The following is a 15,737-nucleotide window of genomic DNA, read 5'->3' as shown; positions in this document are numbered from 1 at the left end:
GTGTAAAGCCCCGCTGACGCCCTGCACCGGAGGGGAAAAATGGGCGTTGCAGCCAGGCTTTGGGCAGGAGCAACCTGTAAGTGTTGTTCAAGCGGTGTTGTCCAGCAGCTGCGCAGACAAAGTGGGGCATGTTAGTGAAAAACTTTTATTAGAAAAAAAATCTTTCAATAGACTATTTTCTTTCCTTTCTTTCTCTCCCATTCTCTATAAGAAACCATAGCTGAAACTTCCTAAATTCTGAAAAATATGTGACAGTCGCTGTATAAAACCTAGAAAACCTGTCCTGGCTGCGTGTGCTCTGGGACCCCTGCACCAGGTCTCGTGGCTCTGACTCGGGGGAGGCTGTGTCCATGCGGGTGCTGCCAGGGGGCTGGAAGGAGCTGGGAAAATGGCGCTTGGCCAAGCAGTTTGTGGGGCCGCGGCGTTCCCTGCGCCTTGTCCAGAGAGCCAGGCACAGCCTGAGCTGCGGAAGATCCCTCTCTGTGTCCCGCAGCTCCGCTGGCTCTTGGGTGAAGCAGAGTGCTCGCAGCCTCAACTCTGCTTTCCTTCACCCCCATCTCGAAAGCTGGTTGGATCCAGACGCCCACCGTGCCCTTTGTCAGCCAGCAGCCCAGGACCGGACAATCCATGGGAGAATTATTGGGTTTAATGTGCACTGCCCTTCCCGCCTCTCCAAACCTCCGAAGCCGGGCTGGCCCCAGTTGCAGACAGGTACAGGCAGGTACGTGCCCAGAGGCCTTGGCCAGTAAAATCCTATTTACAGGAAGTGCTAGAAAAATATTAGTGTGAAAAGAAACTCAAACTTGTTGTGAAGCTGGTGAGAGTGCTGGGTGCATTGCTGCCCTTGCCGCAGTGGCGTCAATCCGTCACTTCGCTGTAATAATATTTCTGGGCAGCGTCCGTCATCTTCCAGTCGGCAGCGCGAAACTCAATGATCTCCAGCAGCAGGAGCTGGGAGAGGGAGCTGAGCCCCTCCTGCAGAAGGAAGCCATCTCGGAGAAGGGAAAAGAGCTCATCCATCCGCTGGGAGTTCATCTTCTCCAGCTGCTCGCCAATGCGGTGGAGCTGGAGGACCAAGCAGTCCACCTTCAGAAGGAAGAGAAGAACATGGCTGAATACAAAGGGATGGGAGGTTCACGTCTCTGAGGTGCCATCAGTCATGGACCAACCCATCCTGTTCCCTCTGCTCTGGATTTCCAACAGGTGATGGTTCTGCTTCCCCACGTCGCTGAGATCCAGGAGGCAGGAGAGGCTGGATCTGCTCTAGTAAATTCGCTGGAAAAGCACATCCCGAACTCCCCTGCCTCTTGGCCAAAGTTGCCACAGAAACATGCCCACCACAGGTGGAAAAACACTGATTTCTGCAGGATGTCTACGGAGGGATGGCAAGGCTGGAGCCGAGGCTGGAGTGAGGAGGTGCTTCAGAGAACAGGGGAAGTGTCTGGAACATGCACTAAATCTCTCAGAAGCTCCGGTGGGTTGCACAAAAGGGCACTGACTGGGTCCTGGGAGAAGGAGGGGAGTCGATGGGCTGCAGGGTGGGAGTGCTGTGCTAGCATGGAGCATCACCCAGAGGGCCCATCCTGCCCCATCTCCTTCCAGCACGCACTAGGGGGGTAGCTCTCCCTCCTCCGTCCCAGGATGCAGAGCCTGCATCACCCGGGGCAGTGCTCGCAGCACACCAGGTGCTGGCAGCCCTCTGCCCTGCACTCACCTCTTCCTCCTTCCGCAGGCTGTCGGGCTGCGCCAGCCGGAAAAGGCAGTCGTACACAGGGTTCACCAGAGCCATCATGGGCATGTTGTTCACCTGCAGGGAGCCAGAAGCCATCGTCAGCTTGGGGCCACAGAGGGAGGAGTTTGCAGCTATTTCACTCCCTTGCTGACCTTCAAAGGGAAGGGAGCAGAATTCGATTGTGCTGCCAAATGCTGCAGTGTGGGATTCACTGAGAAGATCAGACGTTCAAATCTCCAGGAGCCAGAGATGTTGAGCAAATGATGTAAAAAAACATCTATTTTTAAACATAGGCTTGGGAAATACACTTGCTGCAACAGCATTTTCCTGCCTGCAGCTCTCCTTGCATCGTTTCCACACCTATGCCAAGCAGGCATCCGAGCACACTTGCTGCAGCGAAGGCTTGCAGACAAACGCCATCAGTATGTGGGCTAGAAATGATGTGAGCACCCAGTGGTGCCCCCCAGGAACTCAAAGCAACTAAACTGGTTCAGTCTGGGACGTGTGGGAGCAGGCAAATGATAGGACTTCAAACACCAGGAACAAAACGAGGAAGCCCAGACTTTGTGCCTGTTCCCAGAGGCAACTCTGCCTCTCCAAGCCCGTTTGCGTGCCCGTAGGCAGTACCTGCCCCAGCAGCATCCTCATGCTGAGCGCTGGCCTGGGCGCTCCACCCAATGCCCACCCGACTCCTGCCCTGGTGTCTGTGGACCCCGGGCCGTTCTGCACCCCCCACAGCAGCCTCTCCTACTCCGGCCCCTCACCCTCAGGTAGTCGAAGATGTTGCAGATGAAGGTGACGTAGCAGATCCAGGCCTGGAGCGAGCGGGTGCGCAGCTCCTCCCTGTCCTTGTACTCCTGCTGCAGCCGGTTCAGCAGGCTCCTCCGGAAGACGCTCTGGCCAGCTTGTTTGCTCTCTGCCTGTGAGCCAAAAAAAGCAGGATAGAGGGATGAAACGGGGGTGTAAGAAGGGTGGGGGATGCTAGTACATGGTGGACGTAGGCCTGCATGGATAACCCCCTGTGGTTGCCCAGAGAAGCAGGAAAGCTACACCCAACAGTGCTCATGTAGATGTGGCAGTGCAGGCAAATGGCACAAGAGCCAACCTGGCTGAGGGGCTGGAGCGCGGGGCTGGGCAAAGCCTCTCCTGGCCCAGCCTAGGGACAACCCGGCCTAGAGTTTTGCTGTCCGGACATGGGGAACTCTCACCTGGATGATGGTGTAGCAGATGCGCCCTGCCTCCTTGCTGAACACGCAGTCTTTGAGCGACTGGTCCACTATAATATTGGCCACTTTCTCCAGGTCCACGTTGCTGGGATCTGCAGAATAGAAATGCTGTCAGGACCCAGCGCCCGTTGTGTCCTGCTTGCCTGGGGGGTACCTGGAAAGCAGCCAGGGTCTGTGCAGGGCCTGGAATGACCACGTTATATGGTGCAAAACCTCGTGCTCACTTCTACACCAAGAGCCACAGTGCCGCTGAGACACCGGCTGCTTTGGAGACACCATCTCCAACTGCTGCAGGGACCTCCAGGCTGGAGACACAGCTGTCCCAGGGGGAAAGCAATGGTAATGCAGGGAAACAAGACATTGATCTGAGCCTGAAATCCCAGCCCTGCTTCTGAGTTGGGTCAGTGGGAGCCAGGGGTGCAAACTCCTGCCGGGCTTCAAACAGACATGAAGGTGAGGGGACCCCATGGGATGTGGGGGGACAAGACGGCCCCGCAGTGGGGAGGGCAGAGAGCAGAACCAGGCACTGGGAAGGGCAAGAGGCCAAATGTGGGGAGAGATGCTGGGTTAAAGCAGGAGAGTTGAATACTCAGAATCCAGGGAGAGCCACAAGGGTGAGAACCAGGAGCGCAGTTGGAAGAGCTGCACCATTAAACATTGGTGAGAAGGTGAGAGGGGACAAGAGGCAGGGAGCAAAGCCCTTCCCGGAGAAGATTCATGGGTGGCACTCAGTCACAGATGAACATTTACAACACAGCTGTTCCCCACTGAGCCACTGGTGTTCCTCAAGGGAGTCTGAGCACCCAGCCCCATCTCCCAGCCAAGCTCTGTGTGGCAGGGGAGCTCGTAAAAACCTTGCTCACCTTTGAGGGCTGTTTTCAGCAGCTTCTGAGTCTCACTGTCAAACGACTGTATTTTATACTCTTCTTTGCCCGTTTCCCCCATGACTGGCTTCCTCCAAGGGCAAGAGTCCAGGCAATGGATGGGCTAGTGGCAGTCCCTGGGGAAAGAGCACACAGGGCTTGGTTGGTCGGAGGGGCAGAGCTGCCCCAGGCGTGTGGCAGCCCCCCTCTAGCACTGGAGCGCAGGCTGTTACCCTGACAGCCCCCACCCGGAGGGGTCTCCTCTGTCATTAGGGCACCCAGCACGGGCCTGAGATCTGAGCAAAGCCTGCTCCAGCTGTATCACAGGAGAGCACCCGCAGGACCACGCGCGCACCCACTCCCTCGTGCCTCTGAAACACCAACTCAGCCTGTTTCACACAAAAGCCTGGGAAGTACCAAAGCGGCCCCTCAGCATCCAGCACCCACTTGCCAGAGCAATGAGCACCAGGGCCAGGCTCCCTCGGCTCCTAGCGAGACAGCAAGCTTGGCAGCCGAACCCCCAACAGCAACAGCCCCTGCCTCACCCTCTGCAGCCAAGCAGAGCTCCCGGCAGCACCAGCAGTGCTCCTAGAGAGTCTCTGCATTCATTGTCTTCTGCTTCTTGCTACAACGGAGACAGCAGGAGGGTAGGCACAGCACAGAGAGGAAGAGCTCGCTTTGACACGCACACGAGATGATCTGCTGGATGCAAAATGCTGGGCTGGCCAGTCCCAGCGCAAACAAGAGAGGCCAAATGAGTTTTGCCAGCCTGTGGAAATTCCTGGGCCGTTAGTCAGCCCTCTCTGCAAACAGGTCCCTGCCTGGATTAAAGCCGGAGCCCATCGCCCTTCAGAGGCACGGACACAACCACCCGACCCCTCGGACACGCTGCTTGCCACGAAGCCACGGCACAGCACGCAGCCACTCGGAGCAGAGCGGGGCTCGCCAGCGGGTGGATCTCTCTCTGCCCTCCTGATGCGGCCCTGGGCAGCCCACGGGGAGACAACCGGCTCTCGCCGCTCCCACCTGCACAGGGGTCCCTGCCCCGACACCTGCGCGCAGGTTTCTGTCCCGGATGGATCACAAGCTGCCGGGTGCCCTCTGTGCCGGTTTCCTGTGTGACCTCCCATCCCGCTCCGGGTCCCTCTCTGCTCTCGCCTCCAGCAGCACCGCCACGCAGGAGGAGCCCAGCGAGAGCCCAGCGCCGCTCGCACGAAGCAGAAAGCGCCCCAGCCCGTCCAGCAGCGTCTGTGCCACCGCCGCCCCGGGCACCTCCCTAGGCACGGCTCTACTCGCGGTGCCGCACCGCCGGGCCCTCCGCACCGGGGGTCCCGCTGCCCGCCCGGGGACAGCAGCCCCGGGGTCCCCGCGCGGTCCCGGGGGCTGCAGTGAGAACTGTCCCGAGCTCGAGGGACCCCGCGGAGAAGCAGGAGACCCCGAGCACCGCCGGGGCTGCTCCGGGGCCGCCAGCAGCCGCCGGGAGCCCCGTCCCTGCCCGCGGCTGAGCCCCTCGAGACCCCGCTGCTGTCTCGCCCGGCCCGGGGCAGCGGATCCCGGGGGACCCACCGACCTGGCTGCCGCCTCCGCTGGCTGCCGCTGCCGCCGGGGCATCGCGCGGCTCCGGCGCTGCTCCCGCCCGGCCCCGGTTTCCTCTTAGGTCATTTCCTCGCCCGCGCCGGGGGAGGGACGGGACGGGACGGGGCGGCGGAGCAGCGCCCCCGCCAGCGCCGGCCGGCACCGGGACCGGCACCCCGGGCATCGCCCGGCTCCTCCGGCACGGGGTACCCGGACTCCTCCAGGCCCTCCAGGCACGAGGACCAGCGCCCCGGGATCCCCTGGCCACTCCCGAGCATCCCTTGGAGCCGCCCCCCGACACCCTCTGCATCCCGGGGACCCCCCGTTACACCGACTGCTCCCGCTCCGTGCGGCCGGTTTGAGCCCCCCGAGCCCCAGCCGGGCTCTCCCGGCGACAGCTGCACCCGCTGCCGCTCTCCGGGAGGAACTCGCACGCGTTCCGCGCTCCTCTCGGGGCAGCGGCATGGAAACATCTGTCGAAAAACACGGGGAAAGGGGAGATGCGCTGACCCAGGGCACGGGCACCGGCGGGGGGGCGAGCCACGGCGCACTGCACTGTCTCCCTCTCAACTCCCGAGCGTTTGGGGGCTGAAGCCCTGACAGCATTTATCACAGCATCAGGGAATTACTGAAGCACTGTCCGGAGATTGCCAGGTGCTCCTGGGCACGCGCACGAGAAAGGGAATAAATAAACTGCAGCCAGACGGGAGTGTAACGAAGGATTTAATGCACCTTTTCCCAAAGGCAGGCACACATTGTGCGCATTGTGCTCGGGTGCTTTCAGAAAACAGCAACCGCGAAAGATCCACCCGGAACCACAGCAAAATGCTAGAGAATTACAGCTCTACATGGCACGGGAAACTCGAATCCAAATCAAACACGACCCATTCCAGCCCCGGATGTTCAACAGTCACTGCTTTTCAGAAACGGTGCCGCGGGGCTCCGGGCAGTCCCCTGGGACCAGCAGTGCTCCAGGCCCTCGGCGAGGCAGCACGTTCATCACAGCAATGGTGGCTCCCCGAAAGCCACCCCGTGGCTTGGATGCTTTGCCTGCTAAAGTGCTTTTAGACATTCTGATGGAGAAAGGCACTGGAAGAAAACAAACGCAACTCCTGAGCAGCTTGGGAGGTGAACTTCAGGCAGCACAAATCCCCGCTGATAGGATTACATCAGAGTAACACCCCAGCCATCACACAGCGAGTAACCCACCAGGTCAAGTCCCTTGAGACTGAACTGGTACGCAGTTTCCATGAGTCCATCTGTTCCAGCACATCAGTCCGGTTTGGGTCACAACAATATGGGAGAACAAGGTGACTCCAGATCTGTCCCACCTTCCACCCCTCTAATTCCAGGACATTTTGCTCCACACAGTGTGTGCTGCCAGAGCACCATCAGAAATAAGACCTGTCCTCCTAGTGCTCTGCACCGACCCAGTCTGATTCCCAAGCAGAAGACAACGTTCCCATTGCAGTCGCTTCCCCAGCAGCACCTCCCACTCAGCAAAGTGCACAGTGGAGCTGTGACAGACGGGTGCTGCTGAGCAGAGGCGAGCGGTGAGGCAAAGGTTAGATCCAGCTTCTCATATCGTACAGCTGAGGTCACCCCCTCTTTCTCCGCCCCTCACTATAGGACCAGCTGCCTTTATGGGTCCGTGGGGACTGATAAAACAGGCTGCCTGCCAGAGGCTTCCGACCAGGGAGTCTCTTTTGCAGCCTGGGCCAGATGGGCACAACTCAAACTCCAACTCTGCCGTCTACTGGACGGAGGCAAGCTCACTGAAGGCAGAGTGGGGGAAAAATGTGTCCCAGAGAGGAAAAACTGCCCTGTGCCCTCCATTGCTACCCTTCCAGCGCAGAAGCCAAGCCACCTGTCCCTACAGCCGTTTGCCTGCAATGCCTCAGGCTGCACAGCAACCCTGAATAGTGTCCCAGTGACGAACAAAGCAACTCAAATCTCAAAGCCCAAGTAACACAGGAAAACACCAAAAGAATTGAGGCACTTGGAGAAACTTCACTCCACATTCTTTGCATTTTCTCCCCCAAGCAGAACTGCCCATTTTTAGAGTACGTGCAGCTAACATTCCCTCTCCAATGCTCACACATCAGCTTCCTGCCCGATGCTGCCACTGCCCAGCGAATCCCATCTTACGGAGCTCTCAAAGAAACCTGCAGGCCCACTGCCACTTTGCACTGCACGGTCTCACACCACAGCTGACACAGAGGTGTCTGGCCCGGGATTGCGAGGGATCTCCCCAGATACCTCAGCCAGCGGTGGAGCCGCTGCTGTTCACAAACAGCCCCTCACAATGGTTCAGGATAAGGGAGCAGCACTGATACGTTCAGTGTTGCCAGGAGAAGCTGAGTCAACAGAATGGAATTGGTCACGCTGGAAAGTAGCCAGGCCATTTGGGATTAACACCTGAACACTGCCAGAGTTGCTCTTTTTTTTTTTTTTTTAGCCACTGACAAAATGTTTGAAACTCCAGGCAAACACCTCTCCAGCTCTAATCCTATCCTCCTTTTCTCATCAAGCACTGAGACAAACCAACCAGTTCTGACTTAATGTTCGGTCCCCTCACCTCAGCCGATCTGGTCAAAGCACTGCCCTTTGTCAGCAGCACTGCGGGACTGGGGGTCAGAAATGTAGAGGCCACTACAGAAACACTTGCTAGAAACATTCAAAAGAGGGTTTTGTCTTTTTTTAAAGACATTTACCAGTTTCCAAAGGATTTTTCCTTCATAATTCCGACTTAGACAAAGCATTTCTACAGCTGTACACGCATTTGTTTACTCACTGCAAAGTGCCTTGAGGTAAGAACTGGCCTTGTGCGTTGAGTCCCCTTACAGGGGGCTTCTTAGTCTGCAGGTAAAGAGCAGACTGAGGCAATAAAAACCCAAAGAGATGCATGGCAGAACACGCAGGAAGAGCGGCCAGCACTTAAGGTACAATCAACACCACCAGAGTTAAGGAAAGAGAACGTCTGGGTCAGTATGATCCACCAGATTCGGTGTTTAAGGCAGCAGAGGATGCGCAGCCAGCGAGTGGCTATCAGGAAGCAGTAGCTGGCAGCAAAGAAAAGAAAACCCGAGGTTCTGAGCACACTGAAGAGGCTAGAGCCGAGCTCACAGCAGCAGAGCTACCCGTGCAATGTGGGGAAAAGAATATGGCACAGACAACAGGCCGTGAGCAAGGAAACAAAGGTGTGCGGATGCAGTGGTGAGCAGTGGTGTATGCAGGTTAAACAGCCCTCGCTAAGCCAGGACCACTGTGCAATCCAGGCAAGCACAGAATTCATCCACCATCAGGCGCCCTGTCAGAGCGCGGTCTCTGTTAGGCAAGCGTCTGCTTGGCTCCCCTCTCCCCCACTACATGTGTGCTGATATGGGAGGAGACGGAGAGAAAAGCACTCAGTGGCACAGCTCCCAGCAAAGCAGCCAAGTGTCTCCAGCAGAACCGCAGTTGCATTCTCCTTCTGCTTGGCCCCACGTCATTTCCTACAAGCTGGTGGAGCTCTGGGAGCTTGGACATTCCCAACACGCTCAGGACAGAGCAAAGCCGTCATTTCCCCTCCTCTGGGGAACACTAGGCAGCCAAACTCTTGCCCTTTCAGCCCTCCTTCCTGGCAGTGCTGTTGGTGCTCTTCAGGGCACAGAGCAGGCTGCAGAACAGCTCATACCAGAAGAAGATGAGACCAGTAGAGGCAGCAGCCTTCAGCAGGCTGGGCGAAAGGCCCTTAAAGAATCCTCCTGGGCCCTCCTCTCGCATGATCTGCTGCATGCAGTCCAGGAGACCCCTGTACACCCGCACCTGGGGGAGAAATGGCAAAAGGGTTAAACAAGAGAAAAGCTGGACAGCTGACCTGGAAAAGAGCTCACTCTCTAAAGAGGGACAGCTTTTCAACTTTCTAACAGAAAAAAACCACAGCAACGGTGCTTTAAATTCTCCCAATCTGCTCTGTGCACATCATACTGTCACACTGCCAAGTGTTAACCTCTTGTGGCGCATCAATGCTGAGAACAAATTGTGCACCTGACTGGAAGAGAAGCATCCAGTGCAATGGTTTAGGACATCAAGTTCCTATCCCAGAGCTTCCTGAACAATTTGCTTCTCAGATCCAAGGAATGGGAAGGAAACGAGAATATTTCCACATTTCAGGGAAAAGAAGAGACAGTTCCTCGGAAGACCTGTGTTTGTCTTGTGGTGTATTTGAGTGGGAAGAATGGTGCTGAAGGACACCAGAAGTATTTGATTTGCTTTGAATTTCAGGATGTTCAGGTACACCAGGACACACACTGAACATGTGTATCAAAATATTACTGTTAGAAAAGGCTCCTGACAGCCAGGTAATCCCAGCATAAAGTCAGTGTCATCCTCTGCCAGTAACTCGGCCCTGAATCACGAACACCGAGCTGCAACCAGAAAAGCAAAGAAAACTGAAACCCCCTTTGCCTGCTCAACTCCTTCCCAGCTCCAAGACAGCCAACCTGACAGAGATGGAGGAGAAGGCAGAGCACAGGTATGCTGGACAATAGAACAACTGCAGGTCATTCACGGAGCTATTCCTATTACAAAGCAAAACCAGTGCTTAGCTCCAAGTTCCCCGGGAGCCCCAGAGCTGAACACGAACAAAACAGGCACTGCTGGTGAACCACCACTGCACTCTGGGGGTGCCTGGCTCTGGACGCGAATCCGCACTCATGAAAATCAGTCAATTCCAACATCTCTCACCTGCCCGAACGCTGCCCGGGCCTGCTCAAAGCCACCCACTTGCAGTCGTTTTTTGATCACGTCAAAAGGGTAAGTGAGGGTTTTGCTGATGATGCCGGCACAGCTGCCACAAACGAGGTTTCTAACATTGCCTGAGAAGTAGAAAGCAGAGAGGACAGTGGGGAGAGAAAAAAAGAGGATGAGCAGAGAGTTCTCATTAAGGAGTTCTGGAGAGGTAAGTGAAAAACCACTTCTCACAAGAAGTAAGGCCAGAAAGGCCCCTCTTCTGTGTAGTCTGGGCCACAGCACCTCCATCTCTATTCTCTACATCAGGCTCGCAGTGTCTGTTGGAGCCAGAGGTGACTGCTCACTTTGGTTCACTACACTGATTTATGCTTTTTGTCTGCCAAGGGGCACGGCACAACACCCTGGTCACCACAGAACCTGCCACTGGTGGGTGGAAAATCATTCATGGCCTGAGTAAAAGCCTGGTCACTGGAAATGCTGCACTCCTGACTGCTCGCTGACTTCTGCTGGACTCGAACAAGTCACAAGTGGACACTGCCTGATGATTTCAGAGGCTTGTGGGAGACGAGGTTTGTGATATTAGACTTTTCCTGACAAACCTGAGTTCCCAGCACAAAGCCACCACCAGCCCCTGCCACCTAAAGATAAAACACACAGACATGTTACTTAAAAGCCTCGTTCCTCTGCTCAGAGAAATCCGGCCAAAGAACATCCCCACACTGATGCTGCAGACACTTTCAGGGAAGAACTCCTATCTACAGCTGCCAAGGTGACAGCAGCATCAGGATGAATATCTCATAGCGGAGCTAGAAACCAACAGGAAAGCACCAAATCAAGAGCCTGGCAGTCTTAAACTAGGCGAAAGGAACCCCCTTCTGCAACAGCCGTGCTGGGATCTGCTGGGAGATTTCCTGAGGAAACCCAAGAGTCCTGTCCCCCCAGTACTACTGAAACAGAGAAGGATGACGCCAGCATTGTGTGCCCACAGCATCAGCAACATCAGGCAGCTCAAGAAAGAGCACTCTGCCTGGTGACACCTCACTTTCCCAACCACCCGTGTTTCCATCACCGTTATTCCATAACAGGAGCTCTTTGTAAATGTCATAGTGCTTACTTTCACAATATCTGTGCAGGAGTGAGAACGAGACGGGAAATTGAGGCACTTTTCAGATGTTCCACCAAAAAGGATGACAGTATAAAAAAACTGTACTGTTGTCTGTCTCCCAGACTCTCCCAAATATCATCCCTTCCTCCTCAGCTCGCAGACATCACTCCCTCAAATGCCTACCTCCCTTCTTCCCTTCAGCTGGAATCACCCACTCGGAGAAGTGCTGCAGGATGTTGTAGAATGAGAATTGGAGACCAGCATATGGGAAGACCGCAACAATGGTGGGGGTCAAACCTCTGTAGAAAGTCCAAGGCCCTTCTGTCTGGTACATGGTCACCACTGCGTGGCGAAGGTTGCGATAGACCTAGGCAGTAAAAAAGAGTGTCACTCTCCAGCGAAACAGGCTGGAAACCAGCAAACCAAAGGCCAGGCTTTTTCCCAGGAACAGGGACAGGAATTTCCCGCTGCCCAAAATACAACTGATGGGTTTGTAGCCCAAAGCGATGAACACAGTGGTTTGCACCTCCTCACAGTGATCTCAGCTAAGGCCCTGCGACTCTGCTATGAAGCTGACAGCCCAAACTTGTCTCTAAGCAGGGAACTGTTAGCCCTGCGCTGACTGGCCTGGGCTGGCACCAGACCCTACACTCACACTGCGCTGCTAAGTGACATAAAGAGCCTCAGAGCCGAGAGCTGCATCCCAAGACCACTGCATCGCAGACACCATTTTTATTCTTCTCTTAGCAGCTCTGCTTCCTCCCACAGCAGAATTCATAAAATGTACACTGAGATCCCACTACAGGATGAGCCAAAACCCGACACGGCTCTGGTACAAACCCCTGTGAGTCCAGGCATTACAGACCGCATCAGCATGGAGACCAATTATTGTGTAAGCAAGAACATGAACACAGGGGAAGGGTGACTGGGTTCAAGTATCACCCCCCTCATTATCGAAACACGAGTCTGAAATTTGAAACAGGAAATGTCCAACAGAGTGCGGAGCGTGCTCTGTGAACGGCCAACAGCCGAAAGAAAAATGGAGTTATCCCGTTAAGGCCGGTTTCTCCTTTCTGCGTCACTCGTCGGGAGTCAAGCACAACCAGGACCAGCAAGACACAATTAATGAGCCTGTGTCAACAGCTTGGCAACCATGCAAATATTGCCCAATCGCAGCACCTGCTCAGTTATATTGCCCACAGGCGGCTCTATGCTTCCGCACCTCCTGTACTCACATACAATGGACGAGGAATGCCAGCCATACCTTAGGCTCACCCTGAGCAGCAAAGCGGGTGCGCAGTGTGTCAACTGGCTGAACTGCAACTGTGGCTGTGCAGGCAGCCAGCCCGCCGCAGACGAAGTGCACGAAGGAATCGCGGGCATCGTACGAGGTGACGTTGTGCACCAGTTTTGTCAGGCTTTCAAATGCCATGAACTGACAGAAACAAACACACACGGGTCAAGGCATCAATCCTTATCACCGACACACATCTCCCACTCCACATTCATCCCACCAAAAGAGCCACACCCACTGCCTGTAACCCCCTTCTTGCTCGGTCCTCCTTACAGCCCATTGCTGCAAGCCGTTGGAACTAGATGATCTTTAAGGTCCCTTCCAACCCTAACTGTACTATGATACCATGTTACTATGAAATCATCACTGAACAGCCGAGGAATGCCTGGGATAGTCTGACCTCCTGAGACTTGTGCCAAATCTTGCATTTAGAATTGTGAAAAGCTCATTTTAATGCTCTGTGTCCTGCAAAGTTCTTGCTGTGTGACAGTCCATGAGCCCTTCAACGCTGCTCTTAGAGCACTTAATATTTACAAATGAAGCACAAACACCACCACCAGCCGCACTGAGATTTTACTAACATGCTGTGAGATGACAGCATGAACAAAAGCAAAGAGCTACCCAGGCCTGGACACAAAAAGCCATGCTAAGCATCAGGAGCAAGCAGGGCTTGTTTGTGACACCAGACAGACAGAACTCGGCTGGCTCTGGCTGTACTCCACTCAGCAGCTCAGGAATATTCACTTTGGAATTATATATGACCATTATACAATTACATGTCTTTGAGGCTGGAGCTGGCTTGCACTCATAGTTTAAACCCAGATCTTTCTGCCCATGCAGGCAGACCAAAGAGAAGCAGAGTCCGGTGTGCACAGGCTGGGCCCAGATGATGTCCAGTCACCTCACCTGAACAGCTCCATAGCCGACTGAAAGGAACTGAGCGGGAACATGGCCCTTCCAGAAGGCAACCAGCCCCTCTTCCTGGAAGATGCGCTGTACAGCCTGCAAGATACTGTGGTACTTGGCCCCCGGGTTTCTGGAGGAAAGCTGCTCGATCTGAAGCTGGAGGGAAACAAAGAAAACTTTTCAATTCCACATTAGGTTTCGACAAGGTCTGAGTGTCCAGTTCAGGAATTCACAGCCCTGTTGGCCAACCAGTGCCAAGAGCTGATGTTTTGCCTTCCCACAAGATCATGCCTAGAACTGACAGGGATGTTATCTACACAGGGCTCTAAAAGAATAAAACCCTGCACGCAACACAGAGGTAATCAGCAGAGATGGTGGTGAAACTCAGTGAGATAGCTAAGCTCATTCACAAAAGCAAAGAACAAGCTACGAAAAGCACAAGCTCCCATTCAGACACAGCAGTTCGGTTGTACAACCAGCCCCACTGCCTTGCATAACTCGTACACAGCGTCGGTGAGGGCTGAGCGCAGGTTTGGGGCACGCTGCTCGCACGAGCGCCCTGCTCATCGAGGACACCGCCAGCTCTGCTCAGCAATGGGCTCGCTCAGCAGGGCAGGCACCTGGAAGCGGATCTTGATGACATCCAGGGGACTGATGAGGACGCGGGTGACCAAGCCGGACGCAGATCCTGCTGCAGCTGCTTCTGCTGAGGAGACGCAGCTGGCCTCGGGGTCGTAGCCCACCATGGTGCTGGGGTCCCAGCCTAGACGGGGACGGGGCCCGTCAGCCCTGCCCACCCAGCAGCCCCCCCAAACCTCAAACCTTCCCAGCCCCAACCCCACTCCTCAAATCCTCAGGAGCTCAAATCCTCAGGAGCTCAAACCCTCCTCACATTCCCTCACCGCAAACACCCCCTCATCACAACCCCCTTCACCCCAACCTTCCCCTTCACCCCAAATCCCGTTTTTCACCCCAAAGTTCCCCTCAAACAGTCCCCCTTCACCCCAAACCCCTCATCCCGAACTTTCCTTCACCCCAAACCCCTCTTGCGCCCTAAATTTTACCTCACTCCAGCCTCTCCCCAGTTTAAGCCCCCGCCCTTCACCCGAACTCTCTCACTCTCAAACGCACCGTTAGGGCGCGGCCGCAGTGCGCCTGCGCGCGGAGCGATGTGGTCCCGGGCGCGGGGCAATGTAGTTCCGGCCGCGCGCCGTGCTCGTGTCCCTCCGCCGCCCGGCCCGCGCCCCGCCCCGCGCCGCTCCCGCTCATTCCCTCTCTCGTTCCCGGGAGCAGAGCTCAGTGCCCGCTGCCCACACGCTCCTTTCCAGAGCTGCAGAGAGCGATGAGGGCTCCCTCAGCCTTCTCTTCTCCAGGCTAAATCCCCCCCAGGTCCTTCACTGCTCCCACAACCCCTGTTCTCCAGCCCCTTCCCAGCTCCGTTCCCTTCTCCAGACGCGTTCCAGCCCCTCAGGGTCCTTCTTGGAGTGAGGGGCCAGAACTGAACCCGGGATTCGAGGCGCAGCCCCCCCAGCGCCGAGCGCAGGGGGACGATCCCGTCCCTGCTCCTGCGGCCACCCAGGCCGGACCCAAGCGCGGTGCTGGGACCTCCTTGGCCACTGCGGGCAGCTCGGACGCTTTCCTCCTCTCTAAAGCACGGGGAAAGGATAAATTTCTACACTTTCCAACAGTCCCCAATGTACAAACAGCACAACTTCAAGGAACGCACTCTGTTCCAGTGCTGGAGCTCCCACTCACACTGCCCATCACTTCTACACCGACTGCGCTGCACAAATGAACAACTGGAGCCCATCGTAGGGATATCCAAGCATTCCTGAGCAACCACAAGATCCTTGGCTGCATCTATGTGTGAAGAAAATGATGAACAGTGCTTGTTACAAACCAGCCTGGTCCTACTGTGGGCCTTTCCCGATGGAGCATTAAAACTGAGCACAAAACTCAGGCACGTCCTGAGCACGAGCACAGGTTGGGGAGAAGCCAACGGAGCAGGAGCTCCCAGCAGACAACCCACACACGAGTGGTTCCACCTCTCCAGGCAGTAGGAGCAGCACCAAACCACAAGGCACCAATCACCCAGGTCACCTACTGCCATCCCTGCCCTTGGCAAGGCTCCGGCAGCCGCCACTGCATCGCACTCCTTGCCGGCTCCCTGGACGCTGCAGCCCAGAGCACACCAGCAGCTTGGGAAAAGGCTTAGAGCAAAGCAAGGGAATAACTCTGGCCACGCCATGCTCCCACCGCCCAGACGGACACAGAGTCTGCAACCCTGGAGCAACACAACCGT

The 15,737-nt window shown here is 55.9% G+C and overlaps 2 protein-coding genes across 6 annotated transcripts; both read right to left on the bottom strand.

Annotated features, from left to right (window-relative positions):
- Nucleotides 1-188: 188 nt before the first annotated feature.
- MIF4GD (MIF4G domain containing) lies at nt 189-11,441 on the bottom strand. 3 transcript variants are annotated; one of them, XM_054083210.1, is made up of 7 exons: nt 5,392-5,502; nt 4,367-4,542; nt 3,822-3,958; nt 2,941-3,050; nt 2,497-2,652; nt 1,715-1,807; nt 189-1,086 (listed from the first exon to the last, which is right to left on the bottom strand). In XM_054083210.1, the coding sequence occupies exons 3-7, from the start codon at nt 3,901-3,903 to the stop codon at nt 859-861; spliced, it is 669 nt and encodes a 222-aa protein (XP_053939185.1). In that variant the 5' UTR covers nt 3,904-3,958; nt 4,367-4,542; nt 5,392-5,502; the 3' UTR covers nt 189-858. The 3 variants fall into 3 exon arrangements, with proteins under 3 accessions (XP_053939185.1, XP_053939186.1, XP_053939184.1); XM_054083211.1 differs by lacking the exons at nt 4,367-4,542; nt 5,392-5,502 and adding an exon at nt 11,419-11,441; XM_054083209.1 differs by lacking the exon at nt 4,367-4,542 and having other exon boundaries at nt 191-1,086; nt 5,392-5,546.
- Nucleotides 7,832-14,608, bottom strand: SLC25A19 (solute carrier family 25 member 19). 3 transcript variants are annotated; one of them, XM_054083206.1, is made up of 7 exons: nt 14,567-14,608; nt 14,056-14,198; nt 13,436-13,591; nt 12,500-12,670; nt 11,419-11,602; nt 10,125-10,255; nt 7,832-9,203 (listed from the first exon to the last, which is right to left on the bottom strand). In XM_054083206.1, the coding sequence occupies exons 2-7, from the start codon at nt 14,179-14,181 to the stop codon at nt 9,003-9,005; spliced, it is 969 nt and encodes a 322-aa protein (XP_053939181.1). In that variant the 5' UTR covers nt 14,182-14,198; nt 14,567-14,608; the 3' UTR covers nt 7,832-9,002. The 3 variants fall into 3 exon arrangements, with proteins under 3 accessions (XP_053939181.1, XP_053939180.1, XP_053939182.1); XM_054083205.1 differs by having other exon boundaries at nt 14,555-14,589; XM_054083207.1 differs by lacking the exon at nt 14,567-14,608 and adding an exon at nt 14,500-14,529.
- Between the last annotated feature and the right edge of the window lie 1,129 nt (nt 14,609-15,737).

This window comes from Cuculus canorus, chromosome 18 (genome assembly GCF_017976375.1).
Source record: "Cuculus canorus isolate bCucCan1 chromosome 18, bCucCan1.pri, whole genome shotgun sequence".
NCBI lineage: Eukaryota > Metazoa > Chordata > Aves > Cuculiformes > Cuculidae > Cuculus > Cuculus canorus.
Note: the sequence above shows the minus strand (reverse complement) of the source record. Positions and strands in the feature narration are given on the sequence as shown.

Bases quoted from the DNA above. Each gene is read 5' to 3' on its own strand.
- MIF4GD (XM_054083211.1), bottom strand. From the start codon at position 3,903: ATGGGGGAAACGGGCAAAGAAGAGTATAAAATACAGTCGTTTGACAGT. The intron at 1,808-2,496 runs GTGAGGGGCCGG...GGCTCCCTGCAG, and splicing joins ACATCTTCGACTACCTGAGG to GTGAACAACATGCCCATGAT. The intron at 1,087-1,714 runs GTGAGTGCAGGG...TTCCTTCTGAAG, and splicing joins GCCTGCGGAAGGAGGAAGAG to GTGGACTGCTTGGTCCTCCA.
- SLC25A19 (XM_054083206.1), bottom strand. From the start codon at position 14,181: ATGGTGGGCTACGACCCCGAGGCCAGCTGCGTCTCCTCAGCAGAAGCA. The intron at 11,603-12,499 runs GTATGGCTGGCA...TTTACTGCCTAG, and splicing joins CTGCTCAGGGTGAGCCTAAG to GTCTATCGCAACCTTCGCCA. The intron at 9,204-10,124 runs GTGAGAGATGTT...TTTCTCCCCCAG, and splicing joins CCCGGGCAGCGTTCGGGCAG to GTGCGGGTGTACAGGGGTCT.